Raw genomic sequence first — 12275 nt, 5'->3', positions numbered from 1 at the left:
TATTTTTGTTTCATCAGACCAGAGGACATTTCTCCAAAAAGTACAATCTTTGTCCCCATGTGCAGTTGAAAACCGTAGTCTGGCTTTTTTATGGTGGTTTTGGAGCAATGGCTTCTTCCTTGCTGAGCGGCCGATATGTCGATATAGGACCCGTTTTACTGTGGCTATAGATACATTTGTACCTGTTTCCTCTAGCATATTCACAAGGTCCGTTGCTGTTGTTCTGGGATTGATTTGCACTTTTCGCACCAAAGTACGTTTATCTGTAGGAGACAGAACGTGTCTCCTTCATCTTCTTCCTGAGCGGTATGACGGCTGCGTGGTCCCATGGTGTTTATACTTGTGTACTATTGTTTGTACAGATGAACTTGGTACCTTCAGGCGTTTGGAAATTGCTCCCAAGGATGAACCACACTTGTGGAGGTCTACAATTTTCTTCTGAGGTCTTGGCTGATTTATTTTGAGTTTCCCATGATGCCAAGCAAAGCGGCACTGAGTTTGAAGGTAGGCCTTGAAATACATCCACAGGTATACCTCAAATTATGTCAATTAACCTATCAGATGCTTCTAAAGCCACAACATTATTTTCTGGAAATTTCCAAGCTGTTTAAGGCACAGTTAACTTAGTATATATAAACGTCTTACTGGAATTGTGATACAGTGAAATATAAGTGAAATGATCTGTCTGTAAACAATTGTTGGAAAAATGATTTGTGTCGTGCACACGGTAGATGTCCTAACCGACTTGACAAAACTATAGTTTGTTAACCTCTCTGGGATATGTGGCCAAAAGCCAGGGAAAGTGCAGAGCGCTTAACTCAAATAAATTACTATAAAAATCTAACTTTCATGAAATGACACATGCAAGATAGCAAATTAAAGCTACAATTGTTGTTAATCCAACCAGCATGTCAGATTTCAAAAAGGCTTTTCAGTGAAAGCACACAATGCTATTATCTGAGGATAGCACCTCCCGTAAACAAAGAGAGAAAGCATATTTCAACCCTGCAGGCGCGACACAAAACATAGAAATAAAAATATAATTAATGCCTTACCTTTGAGGAGCTTCTTTTGTTGGCACTCCAATATGTCCCATAAACATCACAAATGGTCCTTTTGTTTGATTAATTCCGTCGATATATATCCAAAATGTCAATTTATTTGGAGCGTTTGAAAAACACTGGTTCAGAAAAAGTCCAGAAGTCCAAAAGTCCAGAAAAACACTGGTTCCAACTTGAGCAATGTGACTACAATATATCTCAAAATTTACCTGTAAACTTTGCCAAAACATTTCAAACTACTCTTGTAATACAACTTTAGGTATTTTTTAACGTAAATAATCGATCAAATTAAAGACGGGATGACCTGTGTTCAATACAGGAAGAAAACAAACTGAAGCATGCTTTCTGGTCACGCGCCTCTATCTAACAGTACACTTCAAGTGACCCTCGTTCAAGATGGCCGTACTTCTTCATTGCACAAAGGAATAACCTCAACCAATTTCTAAATACTGTTGACATCCAGTGGAAGTGATAGGAACCTGCTATAAGGTCCCTTAGAAATCTGGATTCCCAATGAAATCCGTTGAAAAGAGAGTGACCTCAAAAAAGAAAATCTGAATGGTTAGTCCTCGGGTTTCGCTTGCTAAATAAGTTCTGTTATACTCACAGACATGATTCAAACAGTTTTATCCAAATCTACTAATATGCATATCTTATCTTCTGGGGATGAGTGGCAGGCAGTTGAATTTGGGCATGCATTTCATCCGGACGTGAAAATACTGTCCACTGTCACCGAGAAGTTTTAACAAGACATTTGTGGACTGGTTGAAAAACGAGTTTTAATGACTCCAACCTAAGTGAATGTAAACTTCCGACATGAGCTGTATGTATCAATACTACAAGCTGCCACAGGTTTAATGAAAATACCAGCACACCACTATTTTTCAGAAATACAAACTAATGATTCAGAGTGATAAAAAAAATACAAGGACACAGAGGATTCAGATACAAGGATGTCATTGTCTATTATTCTGAGGAAAGTACAACGCGACTTGGCAGGTCTCAGTCAATGTCTGTCCTGCAGACATTCTCAATCAATCACTGATAATGCATCCCAAATGGCAACCTCTTCCATGTACAGTACACTACTTTTGACATGATCTCATAGGGCTCTGGTCAAAAATGTTGCACTAGATCGGGAATAGGGTGACATTTGGGACGCACACATCCTGAAACAGCAGGTGCCTGAAGATAAAAACTGCTCTGCTTGTAACAGAGGGCACTGTTCTCTAATGCTTCCTCTCCTGACAGGACAGAGGAAGGAAGGAGAATATGCAGGCATCCATCTTACATCTTGCACTCAGATAAACAAAACAAGGTTACTCCTGGATATAATACACTGATGCTATGCCATTCATGGGCCTGAATGACCATACAATTAACATAGAAACAATCTACTCTCATACTGCAACAGAAACAAAACATTTTCTATTTTAATTTCGTCTCCTAGATAGTTTAGTACCTATTCACAGTGGCGACCCGTCATTCAGGGCAGGTGGGACAGAGCCTGTTTTGAGACCCACATTTTTAGCAAAGAAATGTAAAATAAAATTATTAAAATATATATTTTTGGGGGGGGGGCTTGCCTGTTTTGCATGTTATCACATATCAGTTTGCAAACAACGTAAAAAATGATATATATCATTGAGTTAATAAAACTGCATACAAACATGGTCTCTTTTTTTTTCTTGAGAAAGGCAGCTCCAAAATGCAGGTGTTTCAGCCTAGCTCAATGCTATGACAGACAAAATGAGAAAAAAAGTCCAGAAAATCACATTGTAGGATTTTTTTATGAATTTATTTGCAAATTATGGTGGATTTTTTTTTTTTGCTTGTTTGCCTCACCAAGACATAAATGCTGAAATGGCCACAGCCTATTCCCATAATTTCAACTCTAAGGATAGGTCAAACATGCATGCAAACACTGACTGACAGTCATTTGCTCATAGTCATGATGGATATATAACTCTCTTTATTTCTTACCACCTGATGGCAGTCTTGCTGTTCTGTGCCGGTAGCTTAAACTGTGAAACGATGTGATAACCATAAACCGGCTTATAGCAGCCAAGCCATCCGTCCTTCTCCTAAGTCATTTATTTAGTATTCATGTGCATTTAAAATAAATGGTTATTCTGTTATTATGATAAAAAACAAAAGCACTGCATATGTAACCAACAAGAAGCATCATGCTCGAATCAGTTGTCTTTGGCTCAATAGATCACAAAAAAGAAGTACAGTTGGAGACTTTGGTACATTCTCTCCATGTTTGGTGTATCTCTAAACATTGTCAGCAGGGCTCAGGTCTATAAGGTTGTCAGCGGTCTGAACAGAGGCGACTAGGTTACTCCTTGCCCTGTCTGTGTCCCTTGTATCCATTACATAAAACCCAGATCTGCCAGGTTGCCAGATCTGATAAGGAAAATAGCCAATAGGACGCTTACGTAACCCCTTCCCCCCATTAATGGGAGAAAACATAATCTGGCTGATTAAAATAAAAGAAAAAAAGTCTGTAATCAAGATAACGAAAAAGGGGTTTCCTGCGACCACACCACACCCTGCCTTTTAGACACCCCACCACCACTAGCTCCACTCCTATCCGTATGGAGAGAGGATCAGCATCTCAAATGGCATCCTATTCCCTACTTACATAGTGCACAAAGTATTACCAGGGCCCATAGGGTGCATCATACTGCACTATATAGGGCACTTTGTAGGTTATAGGATTACATTTGGGACGCACACTGAGAATAATTCCATTTTGGACGCACAAAGGGCCTAAAATCTCAAACAAATCAGACTGCGATGCCCTTCAATCTTTTATCCCTGCGATTATACAGTATCAGTTACTATCCCCTCAATGACATTCAGCTCGGTTCCACTTTATTTCTGGAATCCATCACGCAGTTTAGTCCTATAGAAACTACTCCTTCTTCCCCCAGAGCTGGGCTGTGAGTTAAAGCAGATAGTGACCACACCACCACTCCTCCCACTGCTGACTGAGTGATCCAGACCGCCACTGCTCTCAACTTCCTCCATCCTATACTGTTAACCTCATGGGCAGTCACAGGTCACCTCTTTCTTTCTTTCTTTCTTTGCCCTCTCACTCTTCACTCTCACACTGTCAATTTAATTTAATTCAAAAGGGGCTTTATTGGCATGGCAAACATATACACTAGATGACTGACAGGGGCACTGTTTTGAAGCCAACACGCCTCCATGTTGGTACTAATACTCCTTTGTAAAATAGATTTTTGAAGCTATAGAAATGCATTTATTCATGTCTACATTAGTTTTTGCCAGGTATATTTGCCAGTTTTTGCCAGGTATATATATATATATATATATATATATATATATACAGACACCTTAATGCATATGTTCAAATTATATGTGAGCTAAACATAACATTTGTTAATGTAAAAATCCTTAAGGTATATTTTTTAAGAGTACTAATGTTACTGTCCCCACTACAACAACAGAAAACTGTAATACGTGTAATTTTGTTCTTGAAACGTTTAATTGAAATACTGTAGAATTCAATTTATTCTGAAGAGCCTCCGATGTACTGAACACTCTGAACACTCGCCCACATGAATGCTGGGATTGAGTCACCATTGCAACAGGTGTGGTGTTGAGGGAGACGGGAGAAGAGTAGAAGGCACTCAACCAAAGTCGCAACCCAAAATAATATGAGCATTTGGAAGGAATAGGAGACACTCCAACACTTGGCACACAATGGTTGAATCAACGTTGTTTTAGAGCTGGGCGATATGGATAAAATTGACCAATGAGCTGGGCGATATCGCAATAAATTTACCAATCTTTTTGGCTATAGACATATTTTCTCTAGTGCCAAGTAATTACAACTGAGATGGGAAATAAGCTACAATGAAATTTTCCATATGCACAAAATGCTTATTTCTCAAAACTGTTATGCACAAGTGTATTTAGATCTCTGATAGTGAGCATTTCTCCTTTGCCAAGATAATGCATCCACCTGAAAGATGTGGCATATCAAGAAGCTAATTAAACAGGTGCAGCTTGTGCTGTGGATAATAAATGGCCACTCTAAAATGTGCAGTTTTGTCATATAACACTATGCCACAGATGTCTCAAGTTTTGAGGGAGCATGCAATTGGCATGCTGACTGCAAGAATGTCCAACAGAGCTGTTGCCAGCAAACTGAAGGATAATTTATCTACCATAAGCTGCCTCCAACATCGTTTTAGAGTATTTGGCAGTATGTATAAGCGGCCTCACAACCGCAGACCACGTGTAACCACGCCTGCCCAGGACCACCACATCCGGCATCTGTGGGATCGTCGAAGACCAGCCACTCGGACAGCTGATGAAACTGAGGAGTATTTCTGTCTGTAAAAGAGACCTTTTGTGGGGAAAAACTCATTCTGATTGGCTGGGCCTGGCTCCCAAGTGGGTGGGCCTATGCCCTCCCAGGCCCACCAATGGCTGTGCCCCTGCCTAGTCATGTGAAATCCATAGATTAGGGCCTAATGAATTTATTTCAATTGACTGATTTCCTTAAATGAACAGTAACTCAGTTAAATCATTGAAATCGTTGCATGTTGCATTTATATTTTTGTTCATAATAGATGAAAACAGTAATGGTTGATTACTTTTTTCAAATCCAATGTATTTTCCACGTCAGGGCCGGTTCCAGGCATAAGTGACAAAAGCAGGGGTCGCTTAGAATACACTAGGTGCAATTTAGAAGTTTGGTTGAGAATTTGTAGCATTTTTTCTCTTGTTATGTCCGTCACTGACAGTCCCTCAATTAGCCATGTCAGCTAACAATTTTTTGATTGGTAGTTAGTCTAGCCAGCTTTCTAAACTTGTAGTAAACATGGCCGAATACCGACCGGGCACGCAGGGCACGTGCCCTGACACCTTGACCTCCAGGTGGCCCCCCATGATTTTGAGAGTCATTCTCACTCAGATATCACATTTATATGCCTTAAATCACAAAATGTACCTCAAACTATTATTATAGTTTTTAAAAGATATCTAATTTCAGTATGTATACATTTGGGGCTGAACATGGTAAGAGTCATGATAACAAAGAGGGAAGATGATTAGACAATAAAAAAAATTGCGGAGAAGATTAAAAGGAACTTGACAGCTTGATGAATAGGCTAGTGAAACAACACATTTTCCTCCTCACATTTGAAACCCAGTTTCCAGAATGGTGTTAGTTTAAAGTTTTAAACACTGCAGCCTCATACTTGTGTGAGAAGTGAAAATAATCATGTCCAACAAGATGGAGAGAGTGAGGAGGAGGAAAAGAAGGTCAGCTTAACCACTGTTATGATAAAACAATTCACAACTGTGTATTTATGTTAGTTCCTAACAGAGTTCCTGGAATGGCTGCTATTCCTGGGGTCCTCTTCCAGCAAACATCTAAAAGGGGATACTATGTCTGCTCTTCGCTTTGCCCGTCTGATCTTGTTCGAACCTTTGCCCCCTCTCTGTTTTTTTATATCTCTCTCTACTTTTCTCTCACTCCTCATCCTACTTGCTACATCATGTCTGGGTATCTCTCTCAGTAGGGTTGTGTCTCAGATGTACGTACTGTAGTTGCTTGTCTGACCCTCGCACTGAACAACATTCCTGCTTCTCTCTCTTTTTATTTATTACTTTTCTTTCCTCTTCTCTATCCTAATTTCCACTTAAATCCTGGTATCTCCTGCAGTGTTGTGTCTCAGATGTAAGTTACTCTCAGTCTAATTGAGTTTAGCCACGATGACTCAGAGACGTTAAAGGGGGTGGGCCTAATGAGCCTGTTGGAATACCCAGGGGGATTGTGGGAATGGACGTGTGACAGCTTCACAGGACCAGTCTTCCCTCGGGGGTCGAGGGGGAAGGGCACGACATATCACTGCCGAGAACACCTTCATCACCACCCCCTAATCTACCCAGTAGGTCCTGGCTGATCAGCTGTCAGTGCAATATAAACACATGGAAAAAGCAAATGCGAACATCTCGTAGCCTCAATTCAAACACCTTTTCTGTCTGAGAGAAAGGAGGTGGCAATTCCACAGCGTGCCATATTGGTCCGATACACTTCGATTGGCGACAAAGAGGAGGCGATCTTTATCTCCTCCAAAAAAGGCAGAAATATTTCGGCAGAGGCGCCTATCCTTAACCCGGTCTCTCCCACTCTGTTCCTGCAGGTCTGCTGCTCAACAAAGACCAGACACCGTGAGTGCTTCACATACACACTGTGTAGCACAGAGGGTCTGCTTTATAACAGGCCACAGTGTCAGCAGCCACTCTCAAGCACTTTGACTGCAAAGCTAAAGAGCCGCCTGCAGTTCACAGAGACAGTTAACATCCTGAACCCAAGCTATGTTTATAACGGGGGCTTTCATTGCAACATGCATTGATTTATATCAATGACTTAGCATTTTTTTGCTCTTACGCCAGTCTGAACATACCGGCTATGTACTGTAAACCATAGAAATAGAATGTTCTAATTACAGTTTTTGCTGTAAACATCCAGTGCAGACACAATGTCATAAGTGTCCGATGAACGGTTATTGAATCATATATGCCTTGAGATATCATCACATTCATTCCATTAAGGTTACACTCATGGCCCATCTCAAACACATTCACAGTCAGATCACTCTCACACCACACACTCTCACTTCGTCTCAGATTCACACTGCTAACAATTGAAATCACTGCCTTTACAGAAAGGTAGAGACCTCCAAGATACCCAGGTGGTAAACGCCTTGTAAATGGAATGTGTCTTCCCTTTAGATAAGCTGAACAAAATGTGCTACTGCTTCCCTTACCTGTCGCACAAAGCTGTTGGTTGTTGTATCTGAAGAGGTGCTGCCATCTGATCCTTTGAATCTGCCTTTTCTCCGTGCTCCTTTTCCATGTGACTTTAGCAGAAGGAGAAAACAGAAGAATAAAATGAAAGGACCATTATCAGCAGGTAACACAGTAGAACCTGAAAAACAAGACATATTGGGAATTCATTGTTCATAGAGTGCTATGAGCAAAGATTCTGGTGACGTTGAGACTGGTGTTTTGCAGGTACTATTTAATGAAGCAGCCAGTTGAAGACTTGTGAGGCGTCTGTTTCTCAAACTAGACACTAATGGACTTGTCCTATTGCCCAGGTGTGTACCGGGGCCTCCCACTCCTCTTTCTATTCTGGTTAGGGCCAGTTTGCACTGTTCTGTGAAGGGAGTAGTACACAGCATTGTAAGAGATCTTCAGTTTCTTGGTAATTTCTTGCATGGAATAGCCTTAATTTCTCAGAACAAGAATAGACTGACAAGTTTCAGAAGAAAGTTCTTTGTTTCTGGCCATTTTGTGCCTGTAATCGAACCCACAAATGCTGATGCTCCAGATACTCAACTAGCCTAAAGAAGGCCAGTTTTATTGCTTCTTTAATCAGGACAACAGTTTTCAGCTGTGCTAACATAATTGCAAAGGGTTTTTCTAATGATCAATTAGCCTTTTAAAATTATAAACTTGGATTACAACGTGCCATTGGAACACAGGAGTGATGGCCTCTGAATGCCTATATTCCATTTAAAAAATATGTAGTTTCCAGCTACAATAGTCATTTACAACATTAACAATGTCTACACTGTATTTCTGATCAATTTGATGTTATTTTAATGGACAAAAAAAGTGTTTTTCTTACAAAAAGAAGGACATTTCTAAGTGACCCCAAATGTTTGAACAACCTCGCTACTGTTATTTTACCGTTGCTCTTTAATTATTTGTTATGTTTATTTTTTACTTATCTCTTTTACATAACACTTATTTTTCTTAAAACTGCATTGTTGGTTAAGGGCTTGTAAGTAAGCATTTCACTGTTGTATTCGGCACATGTCACAAATACAATTTGATTTGATTTGACTTATCGGGAATATACAGTGCTGTATTACAGGGATGAGGCGCTCATGTTGCTAGTAGCAACTGAAAAACACCCAACCATCCCAAATATGCTTTTGTTTTTATTCCCACAGGTCATGTAAAGGATGAATATAAAAATAAAGCTTTTATTTTGGTTACTTAGAAACCGGGTATGTATGTCTATTTACTCGAAAATACCCATTTTGGCGTAGGCACTCAATATGCAGCGAAGTTAGGCAATGCTGAATGCCATTTATAGTGCATATATTTGCTACCTTTTTTATAAGAGTAGAAGTCATTTGAAAATTCTGAATTGAATTCACTACATTCATAAAGAGACAGGCAAGTGGAAATAGTGCAGCTTCCAGTAGGCTCCTTCCAGCAATTTGCTCTTTCAGTAGATCAAAACCAAGGCTATTATACCGTGTACTGTAATGTAATAAAATGACACGTCAAGACCATATATTTACTTAATCAAAGCATGGCTGGGAGACAAACCTCAGCTTAGCTGTGGATCAACACCAACCCCTAGGCTACCGTAAGCGGACAAAACGGCACTCCATGGTGAAGGAAGTTTCTGATGAACTTCACCAACGACATGGAGCCGAAACCAAGCTTTGTGGAATCTAGCTCCGACTACATCGATAGCCCCAAAAAATGTCAATTATGAAAACGGCCACCGTGTAACTATATTTGTCCTCTGTAGTCGCAGTGCCTTTCTTTGTTTGCTGAAAGACATACATTTTCAATAAACATGAATAAATATAAATACCACCACTGACGGTTTCCTTGTTGAGATTCAATGAGATGCCACCTTAGTGCAACAGCAGTAAGCAAACAGTCGGTGGTTGTCTTTGAATAATGTTTATTGAAAACGTATGGGTTTCAGCAAAAAACGAAATACAACTTGTCCAAATTACAGTTATAGCTGTGTAACACGCCTGAAACAACTGTAACCTAGCTGTTTCACGTCACAGAAAAACATTCATCCTTATTAGCAAGTTATACCACCTGCCATAACGCAGAATCTACCAACTTCCGGTTGGAGTTTACTTTATGGCGTTACATTTGTCGCCAAGACGAGCGAAATTGAAATTTGGTATTTGCTGCTATTTATTAGCATACACATGCGATATAGGCATAGAAATCACAAAATACAACAACTGTGCATACTTGTAGTCCAGGGTTTTCGAGCGAATCCATGTGTCTGTCCAAAAGTGAGTGCGTATTTTGCAAGTTATTATGGACCATTTGACATCCAACCGTCGGTCTATCGTTGAGCTAGAAAATAAAAAAATTCAAGGGTCGGTGGTCATGCGTGACTCCCCGATCTCTTCAAAATGTAGAGCCGATGTTTTTGTTTGACACGAAGTAACGTCCAAATGAATATAAATAGTTGTGTGAAAGAGACTTTGGTGGCGCAGAAGTGAAGTGACTCGCTCCTTATTTTTCTCAGCCTCTGCTTTGCAGTCTTAAGTTTGAGTGGGACCACAATCGGGAAGGCTTGGGAAGGAGGAGCAGTTTGCGCAAAAATCTTTTTCCTAAAGGATTTGTTTCCTCCGTTTTTGTGCACAAATAAAACATGACTGCATGTCATTCAAAAGCTCAGTTCCTTTACCGAATCTCTGCCTCTCACTCCCACGTTATCTCACAGGCAGTTTTTCCCCTCAACTGATAATAGCTGCTGGAAGCAGGTACACTCGCGCATATCCAGCAAAGGCACAGCCTATGCGTTGTCTCGAGCTACGGTAAGTATGACTAATCATAGCTGCTGGAGTTTTTAGTATAACAGTAGTTCGTTTTATGATGGGATTGAAACCAACGGTGGAGTTTTATGATGGGGTTGAAACCAAAAGGGGTTGATAGGTGTGTTTGTAGCCTAATTCATCTCGTTGACCAGACACTTCCACCGATGGATAATTACACCGAACAAAAATGTAAATGAAACATGTAAAGGATTGATCTCATGTTTCATGAGCTGAAATAAAATATACCAGAAATGTTCCATATGCACAAAAAGCTTATTTCTCTCAAATATTGTGCACAAATTTGTTTTCATGTTAGTGAGCATTTCTCATTGCCAAGATAATCCATCCTCCTAACAGGTGTGGCATATCAAGAAGTTGATTAAACGGCATGATCATTACACAGATGCACCTTGTGCTGGGGACAATGAAAGGCCACTCTAATATGTGCAGTTTTTGTCACGCAACACAATGCCACAGATGTCTCAAGTTTTGAGGGAGCATGTAATTGGCATGCTGACTGCAGGAATGACTCCAGAACTGTTGGTAGATAATTTAATATTAATTGCTCTACCATAAACTGACTCCAATGTCGTTTTAGAGAATTTGTCAGTATGTCCAACCGGCCTCACAACCCCTTACAAAACAATATTGCCGTTTTGAAACTGCAGTAAAAGTGCAGTAACTGCAGTCGACTGTGATATTTTGGAAGTAGTAATTGCAGAATAACTGCAATCTAACTGCAGTTACACTGCAAAATTCCTGCTATAAAAAAAATGGTTTTGGATGCAGTATTTGCAGAATAACTGCAGTGTACTGCAGTTGAACTGTAGCTATACTGCACTTTAACTGCAGTTATACTGCAGTGCACTCTGACTGCAATCTTTTTTTTCGTATGGGATGTGTATGGCGTGGTGTTGGCGAGCGGTTTGCTGATGCCAACGTTGTGAACAGAGGGCCCTATGATGACTGTGGGGTTATGGTATGGGCAGACATAAGCTACGGACAATGAACACAATTTAATTCTATCGATGGCAATTTGAATGCACAGAGATACCATGCCAAGATCCTGAGGCCCATTGTCTTGTCATTCATCAGCCGCCATCTGTAGCTCAGTTGGTAGAGCTCATGTTTCAGTGGGCATGACCACCCATATGTAGAATGTATGCACACATGACTGTAAGTCGCTTTGGATAAAAGCGTCTGCTAAATAGCATATATTATCCCCTCATGTTTCAGCATGCTAATGCACATCCCCATGTCGCAAGGATCTGTACACAATTACTGGAAGCTGAAAATGTCCCAGTTCTTCCATGGCCTGCATACTCACCAAACATGTCACACATTGAGCATGTTTGGGATGCTTTGGATTGACGCGTACGACAGCGTGTTCCAGTTCCCACCAATATCCAGCAACTTCACACAGCCATTGAAGAGGAGTTGGACAACATTCCACAGACCACAATCAAAAGACTGATCAACGTACATTCAATAACACAATAGAAAAAATATACATCTATATACAGTGTGTGTAAATGTAGTAAGATTAGGGAGGTAAGGCAATAAATAGGCC

At 40.3% G+C, this 12275-nt stretch overlaps 1 protein-coding gene across 4 annotated transcripts in view; it reads right to left on the bottom strand.

The window, feature by feature from the left end:
- LOC123991086 (voltage-dependent L-type calcium channel subunit beta-2-like) overlaps positions 1–10679 on the bottom strand; it is a 131269-nt gene extending 120590 nt beyond the window's left edge. For 2 of the 4 annotated variants that reach the window (XM_046292275.1, XM_046292276.1), the window contains exons 1-2: positions 10131–10679; positions 7877–7969 (exon numbers count right to left, since the gene is read on the bottom strand). In XM_046292275.1, coding sequence (XP_046148231.1) covers positions 7877–7969; positions 10131–10208 — 171 coding nt within the window. In that variant the 5' untranslated portion in view covers positions 10209–10679. The remainder of the gene's footprint in view (positions 1–7876; positions 7970–10130) is intronic. The other 2 variants (XM_046292279.1, XM_046292278.1) reach the window with 2 other exon arrangements.
- Positions 10680–12275: the final 1596 nt, after the last annotated feature.

The sequence above is a fragment of the Oncorhynchus gorbuscha genome, linkage group LG12 (genome assembly GCF_021184085.1).
Source record: "Oncorhynchus gorbuscha isolate QuinsamMale2020 ecotype Even-year linkage group LG12, OgorEven_v1.0, whole genome shotgun sequence".
Taxonomy (NCBI): Eukaryota; Metazoa; Chordata; class Actinopteri; order Salmoniformes; family Salmonidae; genus Oncorhynchus; species Oncorhynchus gorbuscha.
This window is presented reverse-complemented; position numbering and strand designations above follow the sequence as displayed.